Genomic DNA, 17,155 nt, shown 5'->3' on the forward strand with positions numbered 1-17,155 from the left:
TCGGGAGGCCTCCAGACCTGTGCGAATGAGAGAACGGAGGTCAGCTGCAGGTAGAGTGGCTCCCCTGCTGCAAAGCCTGAATAGGGAGAAGCAGGGGAATCACTAGTAAGACGAACACACCGGGCTTTGTGTTTACAAGAGATTGCTTCCAATGTTTTAACCTCATCGTCTTTTAAAGGATTATTATTTTGTTCTATTTATTGATTTTTAAACCTCCGCGTTTGTCTTGTTAAATAAATAATCCATAAAACAAAGAGCCCGTTTCGACAACGTAAGATGAAACAGGCACAAGTTTGTGTCAGCAGTGTATGAAGAACAAATGATAAGTAACAAAGAAGTTTTGTAATGATTGTAGTCCGCTTTACTCATTACTGTACAGGCTTGTACTGTTAGTTGATAAATTTTCCAGACCTATAGTATAATATTGAATGATGAATGTTCCAGTACAATATGGAATAGTAAGAAGTATAAGCACCACAAACCTGATATAGGTGTACTGAATGAATGCGTAATTAGACCTGGAGCTGTAGTCGAAATCGCCTTTCAGGCCTCTAGAGCTTTAATCAAAGTCGCCTTTCTCTTTGAATTTTTGCGGCCATAAATCCGCCACCTGCCGCGATGTTGGGGTTGGATGTCGGTCTCGTAAAGTTTTTCAGGCAGCTGCGCATTCGGCTTCGGACGGACGTAAGTGAGTGAGTGAGGAGGCAGGCGAATTATGTATTAAGATGACTCTTTTTGGGAAGCGCTGCACTTATTTATTTGTGGACACTTTGTTTTTGTTGTTGGATTTTAAACAAAGGCACCTGACACTTTTGTACCATCCCCTTGCTATGTTGTTGCCTCACTGCTTAGCTCATCAGTAGCATTACCGACGGTGACGGGTTCAAGGGCTCCCAGACAGATGATGGGTGCATGGAGCTGAAACCGCATCGTCACAACATGGCGGTTAGCAGCACTGGGAAACTCAAAACTACACATCTTAACTGACCAGAACCACAGAGGTTTCTGTTCTATTAAAATGTCATTGGGTAGGCATAAATCCATGCCTTGGTCAAATCACATAAACATGGTAGTTGCCCTGCTACATGCTTGCACTTTTCAGATTTTTTGAGCTTTCTCAACATTAAAAACCCATGCTATACGCTTGCTTTTGGTTGGTCAGCTCACTATATGTTATGGTTTGAAGCAGTGGACAAAGGAAAACCTTCTGAAAAGTGCATAGAATACCCAGAGAGAAGAGCAAAAGTGAAACGGCCAGCAGCTCGGAGTAGTGAGGACTCTAGATTAATGGTTGCCATGAGGCCTGATGGGGGCAGAGTGCAACTTCAGTCCTTTTGTCTCTTCTGGTAAGACGAGCGAGGTACTCTTCTGTGCTAGTTATTCTAATATCTAAAGCTATTTGTGCAATTTATACAAATTCCCAACATTCAACTTGTACAGAAGTCCGTAGGGTGTGTTTTTGTTGAATTTTTTTCCTCTTGAAGTTTCTTTACTAACTGCTAGGTGACATTTGTGGGGCGTAGCACTGGTTATGTGAAGTCAGTCTAGTCAGCTAAATTTTGGTTTGGAGCCAAAATTATTCTCTCCAAGGAATTTATTTATTGACCATCCCCACTTCTAGATGTTTAATCTACTACCAAACAAAAGCTCGTCACTGTGTTAAATGATTGTTCATTTATACTTTTGTTTGCTTTCTAGCTTTGGCACTTTTATTTAATGGGAATGCCATTATGCTGTAATGATTGACCATCAGCAGATGCACCCACTGTCATTCAGCAAGCTGTGATGTAAAGACAAGCTGGCATTAACTTCAAGATTGCACATAATAGCAGATTCGATTACATGTGAATTCACTGGATAGCGGTCTTTAAAAAGCTCATTCCCTGCTTTCAGATTGCATGTGGAAAACTGAAGATTTGAGAGAGTGGTGCCTTGCATTCAGTGAGTGCTTCATCCTGAGGGTCCAGTTTGCGTGAACCACCTTGGCCCTGTAATAAATAAGAGTTGTCAGGTACATTCCTGCCATGTACACACACACTCTATCATCCAAGCACTTTGTCTTGCAGTAGGGGGCAATGAAGAAACGCACACAGCAAGTGCACATCAATGCTTGTGATAATATGGAGTTGACCATTCTGTTTAATGATGCAATGTTTTGTATAAATAAGGGGAGGAAATGCAAAACTTTCCATGGTGGTGATAGCTGAACTATGCTGTACGGGTTCATCTCCCCCACCCAGACTCACATTTGTTTTTTTGATTGTTTTTCCCTTCACAGTCCAGATAGTGAAGTGGCCCGGTTCTAAAGCTGCTGTCTAGGACTATAGTAAGTTCACAGTCTTACATGGTTGTGCGGTTGACTAATCATTGTCATCGTCATGGTGGACTCTTGCCAGGGACACTGATCCACTTCTTATCCATACTGCATGGGCTGTCTTGCTTACACTGCATTTTTCTGTGCATTTGGTTTCTCATGTTCTTCTGTCTCCCTTGGGCAATTGCTGCTGTTTTTACACACAGGAAAACCTTGTGGGCTAGCATGCGTCAAGTGTCTGGGTGATTTGCTCCTAAATTCCTAAAATGTCTTGAGTGCTATGTGTTGGCTTTTATAAATGACTTATGGGGTTACAAATACTTGTGACCCAAAATCTCTTGCCTTTATAAGTGCTCCACCACCATAGCTGGGTCACCTTCTAAATAAATGTAAATGGAGCGGTTTAGAAATGAGACGAAATGGTTTGATCAATGAATGGCTGGCTCTATTTCTAAACCAATAGATTTGCTTTTCTGTTTCGGAGATGCCTCCAGATGGCTACGTTACTGCATCAATCTACAAAGAAGTAAAATGAGACTCCTATTGTAAATCTGGTAACTGATGTATTAAAAGTGAGGAACTGTTTCCACTTTATGTTATCAATCCATTATCTGGTAATTATTACAACAATGCTATCGTGAAGAAGATAAGGAATTGTACACCAGCCACAACTTTAATATGGCCAACTTTTCACAAGCAAACTGAACTGAACTTCAGTCCCTAAGCTGTAGGTTTGCTCCTGATTTCATTGTGAGGACCACAGCTTGGCACTCCGAATGCTAACTGGGTCTCACTTGTACTTGTGTGGTGCTGGACACTCGTAGCCATCGCTTCTAACTGCAGATCTCCTGTCTAGCTTGTCAAAAACTGCCACACCACCTCTTCATGTCTGCTGTTTTAAACGAAATCAACTGTTTTTCATTAACTTAAAGTTAACACCTGCAGAACATTTTTAAAGTTTCACTCCACTTTCTTTGCAATGTCTGATTTTTAAGATTTTTTGGGGGGTTATCTAAACCATTTTTAAGTCTATTTATGTCGACAATATAAGCAGACATTTGTACATTTTTAAATAGTCTGTGAAAGGTAAACGAGTTTTGCATCCAGCTTGTCATTTTGAAAGGTTCATGTGTAGCAGGGTTAATGAACACTTCCAGAATCTTTACTGGAAACTCCACTTAGCCAAGATGGCGAGGGTCTCCCTGAAGTGAACCTTGAAGATGCACTGAATGTGTTTTTTCCTTGTAGTGGTCCTCAATCCAATAAGAGTCAGAATACACTTTTTGGCATAGCCAGCCAAGCCAAAGGTATTTGGAAACTTCTTTGTTTGAACCTTTTACACATTAACTATCAAAACATTACATTATCTAATACCATTCACCAAATTTGGCGCTTGCTTCATGTTCTGTAAACATGACATTCATAAATGTGTGTGCCATTTGGAGCAGCAGACTACAGTACATGATGTTGTGTGTTGCGTATTCATTTGCTTCTTTTGTTTTTACATCTAACTTCACTGGTCAACTTGATTTTTTTTTTTTCCACTATCTTATGAATCATTAGCATGTAAAATATCTTATTTAAGTGTTTGTCATCCATCATTTTCCACCTGTAGTTCTCTATATACTGGGAGCAGTTAAAGGAGCTGAATTCTCTCCCAGCAAGTGGAAGCAGCTGCCCCATTCATCTTTCCTGTTTGGCTTGCACTAATGTGTGTGTTTTGTGTTTTGTTTTTTTTTTTTCTTTTCTTTTTTGCTTTGCATTTTTCTTTCTCTTCCCAGGAATCCATTTTCAAATGTGAGATTGAAGCCTACCATCACAGATGACAGGTCAGCGCCGATCATCCACTAGCTTTGCTTATAAGCTGTACATTCTTGAGTGGAGGCTGATCTTGCTCTGCTGCTGGATACTGACCAGGAGAGGACAAAGGAGACCTTCCATCTCCACCCCAACATTTCACTCATCTTCTCCCTTCATTCTCTTACGGGTCAGAGGCAAGATTCTGTGACTGAGCAAATCTTTTTAGCAGAATATGAAGGTGGTTCTTAAAATGCCACTGGAGTCCTGCTTTTTATGTTTAAAAAAAATAAATAAATAAAAAACCCTAAGCTTTTGGTGAGCAGCTGATCCCTTTGGTAGCTGCACACAGGGTTTTATTTTGGTGTTCTGAGGGATAACTTCACGCTGCCCTCCAGCTGGGTTGAGATTCCTTTAGCCTCGCTTCACATCACTGCCTGAACTGCGAGGCTGACGCTGAACCAAAGTCAATTTCAGTGGATTCTCTTTTGCTGAGCACATTAGTGTCGCTCTTGTATTGCGTTAAAAGCAAGCATGTAGCCATCTAGGAACACAGACAGAAGCCTTAAAGCAGCCTTCATGGAGCCACAGTGTTGTACAGTAGCTTTAAATATTGTAGAGTATGATGGAAAGAGGATTACTGAATATTTAAAAGAAACGAGTTACATTCATATTTTTGGTTAATCTTTGGAGTAATATTTTTTTACACATTATAATTTGAGGAGTTTTTGGTTGGATCACTAGGAAACTACAACTGTACTTTGGTGTAACAGCATTTTTGTGATATGGCAGAATTTAAAGCACTAGGATCAGAAGAATGGCAATTATTTAAATATTCTTGGTGTCTTCTGTCAAGAAAAGGTGTAAGCCATTTTAAAGTACATTGGCATCAGATCGACAGCCCTTTATAATTTATGCCTTGATGGCCACCTTTCTTTACTTCTGCCATCCTTGGTCTGGCTGGACAGGAGTGCTTAAGACATAACAAGTGAAAAGCCACAAAACAATGTGGGCAACAATTTTCAGTGTTACCCTTCTGTATTGGGTGTGGATAATTCCACTGTTTTGTCTTTAAATGCCCCATAATAATTCTATAGGAAATTACTAGTAAACAAATATACGAGACGTTTAAAATCTGGAATCTTGTTTACTTGAGAAGAGCAATTAAGAAATAAGTGGGGCTTTATAGATCCAAACCCTGAGGTTGTGATGACGAAGCACTTTTTAAAATTAGCACGGGGAGTTTGTAGTGCAGTTGTTTTTTTATAGTATTACTGTGACATTTATATTATTAATAACTTAAGGAGCACCGAGTGGTACCAAAGTATATATAGTTAATAGAACTCTGGGTACAGATCACGTGATGACTGGTTATGTGGCTGTTTTTCATTTAGGCATATTAAAGTGTGTAGGTATTCGTAATTACACTGCAGATGTCCGTTTAGAAAGCCAGCACATCGGAGTTAAAGTAAACAGGCCTGGTTTGAGGGCAGCTGTTGTCAGAAGACTCTAATGTGTTCAGCAGTCCTCCGCCTCTTCTGAGAAGCATTTGATGAATTTGCTAAACTTGCCTTACGCCTCAGTTACACAAAGTAGGAACTCCACCTGGCAGGTCAGCAAGGACATTACATTTACATTTACTTGCCAAGTCCCTTTGCCTAACTGCTTTTTTACAGATTTAGGAAGTTTCTTTAGTACCTCGAGCCAAAAGGATTCCATATAAACAATTTAGGTTTATTTTTATTAAAATATTAATCTCCCTGTGCTTTTTATATGTATTGTACTATATACTGTATGTAGTCAAATTTACTGTATTTGGTTGTAATGGTGTTTAACTTGCATGCATATTTAAAATTTGTTTTAGATAAGCTTCTAATATGGCTTAGTGTGTGTTCTTTTTTTTTTAATTAAGCCTGCTAATATTCAAGCTTTTTTTTTGGAGGAGTGTGGCTTTGGTTGTCCTCCTAAAATCTGGACGTGGTTAGCAGGACTAATGGACTAATTGAGCTCATTGCCAGGGTTGAGTCAGGCACCTGCGTGTCTTTGTGAAATGTCCTGTTCTACTGCAGTGTGTGTAACCTAATAGTGATTTAATTAAAGGTATTTTGTATTAATGTGCTGGTGCTGCTAGACTCTAACAGAAGTGGTGGCCCAACAAAGGTAACTGGAACAAACTGCACTTTGCAATTTTTAAATTATCAAAGTGTAGTACTGTATCGCGTGTAGTATGCTGTCATTTACGTTAACTGCAAAGGTCTTTGTTTCAAACAACCGGTAACTGTCATGTTTTCACATACAGTATGTTTAAAAACATGGAGCTGTTTCTGAGCTGCTTAGAAGTACTGATGTTTAACAGGAGCTACAGCAGTTGATGTGCTGGGCTTGTACAAATCAGACTGCTGCTTTATTCATTTTTGCACTCCAGTAGGTTTCATCGTTTGTGTTTGCCCAAACATCTAATATACCATGAAGCAACTGGCAAATGTGTCCCCTCAGATCCTTTAAAGTGTGTGTGTGTGGACTTTTGCAATCCCCTTCAAGCCTTAGTTTGAGGTTTAGTGTATTTGAGACAAATGCTAGTGAATACGTTGTGTAAGGAATTAATAATTTATGAAAAAGCATTTACGTATAAGAAAAGGACATCTTGTGGTTCCTTTTCTCTCTTGAGCTACTGTACATGAAATACTTTTTTTGTGTGTCCTGTAACGTGGTGTTACCTCTGTATGGGCACCACAAGTGTTTCTTTAAGTCGGAGAGGAGTGCCTTAAAGAGGCATTTAGAACATAGAAGCTGGAGACCAGGCTTAAATTACGGCCAGACAGCCCATATGGAGGGCACAAGTTCTTCTGGTGTCTGTCTGACTTTTCTTCTCACTAAATAATTGTGTGCATGTCAAATGTTCTAAAATACATGAGTCAGTGTGCCCAGTGTCAGACTGGATGCCAGGGATGGCCTTTGTAACCTTTAGGTTTATGTCAACTGGTTTGTGAAGAGGAGATGGTTGTTAGTAACTCAATGCCTCCTTTTAATGGCGGTATGTTGATGGTCCTGAGTGTAGTCCCAGTTACGGACGTTGCACAGTCCAAGAGAATGAATGAGCAGTTCCTAAGAAATCGGACCATTCGGTACTCCACACAGTAACCCTGGAGGTGCCAGCTACACTGTGCCATCTATTGATTAGGGACACTGAATTGCACAGGACTCTCCCTCCACGTTATGTTTGCATATACATTTGACATGCAGTGCAATCATTTTGACATTTTCTTCTTTTAACAATAACCACCTTTATAGAATGACCAGAGAAATAAAAACCAATACTGATTTTCTTCCCTGGGATGTTTTTAAAATAAGTTTCATTTGTTACACTTTCATGTACAGTTAGTTGTTCACACAGCAAGCAACACACAAGCATCTAACGGGGCTCTGCCTAGAAAGTGCAGCCTGATCTGATCATCGCTTTCAAGCTCGAGGTGTTGCATCTCACAAGAGCCGCTCTTATGCTCCCCTCAGTTTGTGTGTTTTGTTGTTTTTTAAATCTGGACACAGGAAGGCAGCGTTGTGGTCTTGTAAACTGCAGCAGCAGAGTGTGGTGGACAGGGACTCACGGGCAGCACAGCCTTGTTTTGAGTTAGAATGTGAATCGGAAGTTAGCTGCCATTTTCTTCTCGGCCCCCTGACCGACTGTGCCAATACTGTGGCTAAACACAATGCATCAGTAGAAGTACGCTGCCGCACTCGATCATTGTGCCTTCATTTTCAATTCTTGTTTTTATCTTGTTTAAAAAAGGAAAAGTCATTTCTAACTGCTTCTGAATTACTTCCAATGCACTATTTGTATGCTTTTGTGATCAAAGATATGACTGTTGGGTGTAATGGTCTTTAATAGCAGTCATTTTAATGCTCCTACACTGCTCAACATTAATAAATATATTTTCAGTGCATGTTGGTGTTTTTGTTTTTAATAATGACTCTTTTGCTGATTTCAGTGTTAAGGATACAAAGCCTTCGTAAAACGGGACAAGAAAGAAGCTGTTAAAATGAAGCTGTAACCTTGAAGTTTCTTCTTTGGGAGCCGATCGCACACAGCGTTGTCTCGCACCCTCAACGGCACAATTTAATTTTGGCAGGACTTTCTTGATTGCTTTGTTACACCTCTCTAATATCCATATCAACCTAGTCAATGCAGGACCACAAACCCCCCAAATCAGAAGTGAATTTAAAAAATGTATATACTGTATAAACGCTGTTTGACATATGGTGTTACTGTAAGTGGAGAACGGCCCCCCTTTACTACAGGATACCTGTCTACATGACCACCTAGTACAAGAAATACACACCCCCAGAATAGAGTGTCCTATGATGGGGCTGCTGTCACCCCCTTACACTAAAATAATCAAAATGCTTAAATTCTCCTCTTCCACCCCATGATGATACTTCTTGTTTCTGCATTATAAAGGCACCAAAACTCTGCTAATTTGGCCATTTAAATCTTAGTCTCAAAAAATTGCTCGAGTTGCTCTTAACATGTGTACTACATTTTCAAAGATATGCTGTAATGCTTAAAAGAATCTTCGCAAAAGCAGAAGGGGTTACACTACTGTGAAAAACTCCTATGATACAAAACAGAGTATTTACCTGAAAGCAGCCACTTCTTCCAGTTCTAAATATCCCAGGCTTTCTTCAACGTTGCATCTTATGGCAGACGTTCTGGGCCAGCTCTTAGTTGTAGACGTGCTTTTATCATCAATCAAAAAGTTGTAAGATTTGCTAAGCACTGACAGTTACAAATCCAAGCAGCTGCTTCCAAACAAACAAACAAATTAGCGATGACAAGGCCCCGTCCTCCTCATCCTGATTATTGATACAAATCTGAAAGAGCAAAGGTTTTCTCTCCAACTTCTCCCTTAATCCTGCTGACTGAGGCACACAATGGAAGTGACCCCTCTGAGCCAGTTGGGTTACGCTGACAATGAATTAACAATTTCCACTGCAATGGGTAACCTGGCCCTTTCATAGCTCTTCTGTAAATCCTAGAGGTGAGGATGCTGAAGGGGTGCGGGTTTTCTTTTCTGCTATACTTGCTACTTGGTTTTAGAAGTAAACTAAAATTTTCATTTTTGAAGAAAATAAGAGAATAGCTTTGTCTTCCCCATTTTGCCGTTTCTATTGTATAGACTGATGGGTTCTTTGGTAAGGTATGTATTCTTTGTTTTGTAAAAGTTACTATATTCTGAACACAAATTACAGGAAGTCCTACTTAAATTCTTTAGCCACATTTTTGTTAGTTCAAAGAATTCTTCGTAATGTTATTAGAGCAGTGGAGCACACAGCTGCCTTTCAGTGGCTTGGCTGGAAGTCGCACACCCACTTCAAATAAAATATAAATCCTTAGCCAAATGAGAAGTAGCCTACATAGATAAAATTGTCACCAGCTTGTGTCTTTTGTGTGTGTTTGCTGATCACACCAAAACCACTCAACAGAACTTCAGTTCGTTATTTCCCTGCTTATTAATCCCGGCAACGACAGGTACTTTGGCGGGTTGAATGTTGGATTCATTAATTTTTTAATTAAATATGATACATCTTACATGAAATTCATACAGTTCATTTTCTGTTTTTTTTTCCCCCCTAAACTGTGTGAACCAAGTGAATACATATTTCCCAAAAAAAAAGTTGGTTGAAGCAAAACATTTTATCAAAATGTTGTTTAGGTTTTTTTTTTTTTTTTAAACTTTCAGCTGCACTTTTGTTGCCTACCATCTACGTCTGGAAAAATAATTTAACCGCAAGAAAACAGGAAGGAAAAACATTTAGTTGATGAGACCCTCTGCCTCTACTCCCCTGAAATGTGGCGACTGATGGCTGAGTACATCTGAGCTGGGCCTGCACTCGGAGTTCAAGGATTTGATTACAAAAATACAAGAAAAGTGGAGCAGCTGATGAGAGGTTACTGAGCATTTTTTAATGGAGAAGAGGCGGTCAGCAGTTTCATTATATTACTGAATCGAATGCCAAAGCCAGGCTTCAAGTCACTACCACACACTTAAATATCAACGTGAAGACGACCAGGCTGACCTCTCTAACCTTTACAACTTGGATGAATTATTTATGGCATCAGTTTACCACTTGAGATTTTCCACAGTTGTACTTTCCTTTTACTCACAAGCAGCAGTTTGTGTTTCCTCAAATTCTCATCGGCTGACGTGTAGCAACAGGCTCTCCATCATGACATACGTGTTCGGTAATGCAATGAATCCAACAATTACTTCTGTAAGGCTGCCCACACCATATGTTACATGTCTTTGGCAACATTTACCTTTTAAATATTTTTTTTTTTTCATCATTACAAAAATAGTACAGACTGCAGCACAACTGCAACCTCCAAATGAGACATTTTAAATAAACAAAATCTGTCTGCAGCAAAACACTTATTAGTACTGCAAATCTGCCACCGGGCAGCATGGGGTGGACGGGATGTGAAGAAAATGGATTCTTCCCTTATCTAGCAGCTAAAGCACTGTACAGTCATAACAGGCTACTAATAAACGGGAACGGAACACACAGCCACATGGAAAACCTTAGAAACTTCAAAGCTAAATCTCTTGCTTTACAAACATTATCTAAATATCAGAACGAAAACTCCGCAGCAGAGTGACGTGTTCTCCTTAACAAGCTGTGCCACCTTGTGGCTTTGCCTTTTTCAGCATTTAATTTCTTTGCATAACATCTCTGATTTAAAAAAATGAACGTTGTGTTTCAACCAGGCAACTTCTTTCCCCTTGAAGTAGTTACTACATGCATCTCCCTCTAAACGGCTCCATGAGCTCATTCTGGGCACTCCGCAGGTTCAGTCCCAAACACAGAAACTGAAATTGTTCAAACAATGCACATTCTTATTGCACTGAAAGGTAAATACTGTAATTGTACTTGGATTAAGCTGTCCAGGGACTCCTTACTGGCAAAATGTGGGTAAGAATGTTACCTGGTCTTCAGATTCTTGGTTACTAACCAAAAAAGCGTTACATATACATAAATTTTTATATATAAATATAACTAGCCTGGAAGTGGGTGACCAATGTTTGTGTTTCTTCAGAAAGGAGAAGAGATGAAGGAAAATCTGAAGTGCTGGCAAAACTGGCAAGTTAGCAGTTGATGTGGAGCTTTTGCCATATGACAATTGCTCATTGTCACCTATGAAGACTTGCCTCCTATGTATATGGAAAAAAAGCTTAGGAGAATTACGAGCGAGCTGGTAAGTCAAACAGTCATACAGTGTGTTTGCGTTTCAGTAGCGATGAAGGACAGGCTTACTCACCTACACTGCTGTTTCTTGTCGCCTCTGCTGCGCACTTCCTAGCTCTCTAACTCCGTGAGTTAAGAACAACAGATCAGAACAGGTTAAGAACGTAAGAACAGCAGCTCAAGTCCATAATGTTGTTCTCAATGAGCTATGCTCATGGAATCATCCATCCAAACTTACATTTTCCTTCATGTTGTACCGTATAAAAAGGTCAATAGCTCAACATCCATAGCTGATGAGACAGAGTCAATTGTGCTCTCAGCAGAAAGCAAAGACGGAATGCTGAGAGTGTGGAAATATGCAAGATCCCTGAAATTACCGAGCCTCTCTCTTAAATAATACAACTACTAAAAGCCATTTCAAAATATAGAAGTGTAAGAAGCCAGCACTTGTGTGGCAAAGGAGAATTACAAGAGAATCAAAACATAAAGCTAAAAAAAACAGCCAGCTAATTCCAAATGAGCAGAGAAGACCAAAGGTGAGCGAGTTCCTTGCAGTAGATCACACTGAACAAAGGACCTTCCTCCATCTTGGAGATCAGTTAGTTTTACATTATCATTCACAAAGTATATGACATACAGTAAGGCTGTGGTAAACACAAAGGATACGGAAAGTGTTAGTATACCAAGTATGGAAGAGACTGTCCTCAGGGAGGTGGTATTAATTAAAATCTACAGTACTGCAAAAATATCCAATTACAGTAAAGTCCACGTATGTGGCCGTCAGGATGATTTCAACAGGACAGAGGAGCTTAACATCCTTCATGTGAAGTCTTTCCTTGCCGTTAGACCTGGATCTATCACTCCCACACTGTCCTCCACCTGAACCTCCTGCTACTTCTCCTCCATTCTGAGTTAGAAGGCCCTCTGTGCGATAACGTATTTTAATGATCTTGCAAGGTTTATGCCAGATTCTAAAACACAGGTTGAGAAAAGGGTGCAGAAATGACAAGACAACATATTCACTGTTAAAGTACAGTTGAGTGGAGCTCATTACTCCTCTCTTAGCTTATTTACCTAAAAATTTAGAGAATGGAGAAACAATTTCTTTAAAATGGAAAAATGACAATTGCAATTGAGATGCATTTTTGTCTGCTTAAAATTTCAAATGCATTCCTCGTCCCTTCTGCACATCTCACATTCCTTAAGATACCCATAAGATGATCGGAGAACAGCACCTGTGAGCTGGGATCCTCTGTCAGACTACATAATAGGAGCTACAGAACAACTTGGACTTTTAAGGCAAGGCAGGAAGGACTAGGCCAGCTCCTCAAGAGTTCCCAGGGTGACTGCTCAGCCTTATATACAGCTAGACAAAAAGGCTTGAAAGCCGGAGCAATTCAAAACTCCACCCAAAACACAGCCACCTTCTTTTCATTATCTGCTACTTAGTTTAAAAGTGACAGTTCCTTTCCAAATGGAATGGTTCTGACCCAAGTAAAGTTATAATCTGTTTTGAAGATGTCTGCGATTTGTAATTATGCATCAGAAGTTCTCCTCCTTACACAGATACGATTCTGTACATCCATACTAATCCATAATTTGGATTCCTGAAAGCTGGGAGAGCTTTTAAGTGTCCATGTGCCTTTGCATTATGAGGCACAGCCTTGGGAATTGCTAGGGTGAAAGTTCCACCTATAATCCCATGAAAAAGGTGCCAGTCTGAAGAGTGGGTTGACTGGAGCCTTGAATGAAACTTGTCCACTCATCTGGGCAGGGGGTCACTCTCTCTCTCCGTCTTCACTGCTTCCTAGAAAGACACAAGAACATGCACTCTGAACATTGGTTTCCATAAACTCCTATTTTTATTAGTTTTACTAAAACTTGAGACTTGACTAATTTTAACAAATGCAATAAATAAAATCTATATAAAAAAAATACTAATGTCCGTAAGAGCGGGTAGCTGGTCCCTACGAGAGAGGTCTGATTGGTCAGTTTCGATGTGGTTGCTCAGTCAAATGCAATCAGGATAGGAGGCACTGGGCAAGAGAGCTTGACACACACAAGGACACCAGGGAGAGACGTAGGAGGAATGCTGAGAGTCGCCTTCAAACACAGGAGCATTCGCAAGAACACAAATGAGGTTTTCATGACAGGGGCCCCAGCTACCTTTGGTGGCAGTCAAAAAGTGGACAAGAGGAGAGCAGTGTGCTTTAAAAAATGACAGAGGCTGAGAAGCCAGCTTCACATCAATGCCATCGAGGGATGGCAGTGCCACCAAAACAGACTGAGACATCCAAGAATATTGTGAAGAATGAACACCGAGGGCAAACAGACACTAAATGAAACTTTTAAAATGTCATTCTATTCCCAGGGCTGGATGGGTAATATGCAGCTAGTATCAAATAAATGCTGAAATGTCATGAAGAGTAGCAATTCCATCCTGAGGACCTCTACCAGTCACAGAGCAATGCCACTTGTCTGTAGCTACTGCTGAGAAATAATATTCCTGATTTTACAGTTGGAATTATTACAAAATCACATTTTTCTCCTCCTAGACCTAAAATAAGACAAAAATAAGTTAGTGGGCAGATTTGCCAGCACAATATTCTCCCTGAGTATAACAATATTATATGTGAATGTCATGACAAGGCCTCCTCAAACTCACTTAATCCAATTCAGGAACACAGGAGGCAAGAGCCTCTCTCAGCACCACTGAGCTCTATACAGGGGACAAAGATGTCACAACAACATCACGTGGACATATTTTCAAAAGGTAAATCATCATATTGAGTTTTTTCTCAAGCTATTGTTATATACTTATTTGATTTATTACAGGCTGTCAAACAGAATAGAGTTGCAACCACACATTGCACTTGGTTAGAACCCAGTTTGATTTCCAGTTATGTTGCCTGTGGGCGGAGTGGTGGCTCGAAGGCTACGGACCTGCACTGGCAATTGGAAGGTTGCAGGTTCAAATCCTGTAAACGCCAAAAGTGACTCTACTTCATTGGGCCCTTGGAGGGAAGAAAACGTATTACATGTGCGCTCCTGACCTCTATGTTGTTATTGTAGTAATAGGCCTACTTCCCTCCAGAACTGGATTAAGCTGGTTTGAAAATGTGGAAATGTGTGTTTGAAATTCTTAGAGATACATTAATTTGTTTACTGTAAGTTGGAGGTACACAAGGTCAGTTGAACACTACTTTGTTCTAAAATACTGCTAAAAATCCTGTGACGTGCTTGTGTTAACCTGCTTCCTCGAACTGCAATGAGGAATTACATGGCGTTTTTGAAAGTGGGTTATTAAAGCATATGCAAACACAATGATAAAACTCCTGATACTATTCTGCCTATGCTGGAGAAAAGGCAGTTTACTGAAAGGGACCTTCAAACGGGATGCAAACATACAGTTAGGTCCATAAATATTTGGACAGAGACAACTTTTTTCTCATTTTGGTTCTGTACATTACCACAATGAATTTTAAATGAAACAACTCCGATGCAGTTGAAGTGCAGACTTTCAGCTTTAATTCAGTGGGGTGAACAAAACGACTGCATAAAAATGTGAGGCAACTAAAGCAGTTTTTGAACACAATCCCTTCATTTCAGGGGCTCAAAAGTAATTGGACAAATTAAATAACTGGAAATCAAATGTTCATTTCTAATACTTGGTTGAAAACCCTTTGCTGGCAATGACAGCCTGAAGTCTTGAACTCCTGGAGATCACCAGATGTTGGGTTTCCTCCTTTTTAATGCTCTGCCAGGCCTTTACTGCAGCGGCTTTCAGTTGCTGTTTGTTTGTGGGCCTTTCTGTCTGAAGTTTAGTCTTCAACAAGTGAAATGCCTGCTCAGTTGGGTTAAGATCAGGTGACTGACTTGGCCAGTCAAGAATTTTCCACTTCTTTGCTTTAATAAACTCCTGGGTTGCTTTGGCTGTATGTTTGGGGTCATTGTCCATCTGTATCATGAATCAATTTGACTGCTGTATTTAGCTGGATTTGAGCAGACAGTATGTCTCTGAACACCTCAGAATTCATTCGGCTGCTTCTGTCCTGTGTCACATCATCAATAAACACTAGTGTCCCAGTGCCACTGGCAGCCATGTACGCCCAAGCCATCACACTGCCTCCCTCCACCGTGTTTTACAGATGATGTGCTATGCTTTGGATAATGAGCTGTTCCACACCTTCTCCATACTTTTTTCTTGCCATCATTCTGGTAGAGGTTGATCTTGGTTTCATCTGTCCAAAGAATGTTTTTCCAGAACTGTGCTGACTTTTTTAGATGTTCTTTAGCAAAGTCCAATCTAGCCTTTCTATTCTTGAGGCTTATGAGTGGCTTGCACCTTGCAGTGCACCCTCTGTATTTACTTTCATGCAGTCTTCTCTTTATGGTAGACTTGGATATCGATACGCCGACCCCCTGGAGAGTGTTGTTCACTTGGTTGGCTGTTGTGAAGGGGTTTCTCTTCACCATGGAAATGATTCTGCGATCATCCACCACTGTTGTCTTTCTTGGACGTCCAGGTCTTTTTGCGTTGCTGAGTTCACCAGTGCTTGCTTTCTTTCTCAGGATGTACCAAACTGTAGATTTTGCCACTCGTAATATTGTAGCAATTTCTCAGATGGGTTTTTTCTGTTTTCGCAGCTTAAGGATGGCTTCTGTCACCTGCATGGAGAGCTCCTTTGACCGCATGTTGTCTGTTCACAGCAAAATCTTCCACATGCAAGCACCACACCTCAAATCAACTCCAGGCCTTTTATCTGCTTCATTGATAATGACATAACGACAGACTTGACCACACCTGCCCATGAAATAGCCTTTGAGTCAATTGTCCGATTACTTTTGAGCCCCTGAAATGAAGGGATTGTGTTCAAAAAATGCTTTAGTTGCCTCACATTTTTATGCTACCGTTTTGTTCACCCCACTGAATTAAAGCTGAAAGTCTGCACTTCAACTGCATCGGAGTTGTTTCATTTAAAATTCATTGTGGTAATGTACAGAACCAAAATTAGAAAAAAGTGGTCTCTGTCCAAATATTTATGGACCTAACTGTATTTTGAGTAAGGTCTTTTCTTGCAACTCAATAATCAAAATCCTAAAACAGTCAAAAAATCAACGCATACAGTCAGTATTTAGAGATCGGGACAGTTTAGAAGTGTATACTGCAGACTTTTAAACCAATGCTATGGTGACATTACACGCAGTGCACTCCTGCATAGCCACGACTAACAGCTCTATAGCAACCATACCAAAAGTACTAGGAAAACTGTGGTGCCCAATACACGACAATAATGGCCTCATGGGACAAAAATATCAGACAAAAAAAAAAAAAAACAAGCCCTGTGATATAGCGGGTCCACAGCTCTGAGCAAAGGTCAGTTTTTAAAATAAATAATCACCACGCTCGTGGCTTAGCGAGGGGGCGTGGTGGTGGTTGTGGCTGTAGCGGGTCTCAGGGTGATCTGCGGTGTGGGCATTTGTCACCGAAGTGCACAGGTGAGAGACTGCCCACATCCGTGATTGTTCCTGGGGCTGCTAATTTGTCGCAGCTGCTATGCCCTCTCGACACATATAGAAGTGTGAGTCGGGGAAGGAAGAGGAAAATAAGATGAACAGAAAGAGAAAGAGACGGAGGTTGCTGGAAGGAAGTAAGGAGAAAGCCGGTGAGAGACAGAGAGCGCAAAGACAAACGAGCGAGAGCAGGCTCGAGTGCAGCTGGACTGTGGGCCCTAGCGAGGAGTTTAGCTAACACCTAAGGTAGTTGATTGTGGTCGCTCCCGCTGAGAATTTGGAGAAGAG

At 40.5% G+C, this 17,155-nt stretch overlaps 2 protein-coding genes across 12 annotated transcripts in view; one reads left to right on the forward strand and one right to left on the reverse strand.

Moving 5' to 3' along the window:
• baiap2b (BAR/IMD domain containing adaptor protein 2b) overlaps positions 1–8,050 on the forward strand; it is a 94,452-nt gene extending 86,402 nt beyond the window's left edge. For 5 of the 7 annotated variants that reach the window (XM_028820082.2, XM_028820090.2, XM_028820088.2 and 2 more), the window contains one exon: positions 4,096–8,050. In XM_028820082.2, coding sequence (XP_028675915.1) covers positions 4,096–4,165 — 70 coding nt within the window. In that variant the 3' untranslated portion in view covers positions 4,166–8,050. Of the gene's footprint in view, positions 1–2,278; positions 2,327–4,095 lie in introns of all 7 variants that reach the window. The other 2 variants (XM_051936545.1, XM_051936547.1) reach the window with 1 other exon arrangement.
• The window catches only part of aatkb (apoptosis-associated tyrosine kinase b), a 770,376-nt gene that overhangs the window by 631,807 nt on the left and 121,414 nt on the right, over positions 1–17,155 (reverse strand). For all 5 annotated transcript variants that reach the window (XM_051936532.1, XM_028820098.2, XM_051936533.1 and 2 more), the window contains one exon: positions 12,168–13,160. In XM_051936532.1, the coding sequence (XP_051792492.1) occupies positions 13,132–13,160 (29 nt within the window). In that variant the 3' untranslated portion in view covers positions 12,168–13,131. The remainder of the gene's footprint in view (positions 1–12,167; positions 13,161–17,155) is intronic.

Source organism: Erpetoichthys calabaricus, chromosome 14, assembly GCF_900747795.2.
Source record: "Erpetoichthys calabaricus chromosome 14, fErpCal1.3, whole genome shotgun sequence".
NCBI classification, from domain to species: domain Eukaryota; kingdom Metazoa; phylum Chordata; class Cladistia; order Polypteriformes; family Polypteridae; genus Erpetoichthys; species Erpetoichthys calabaricus.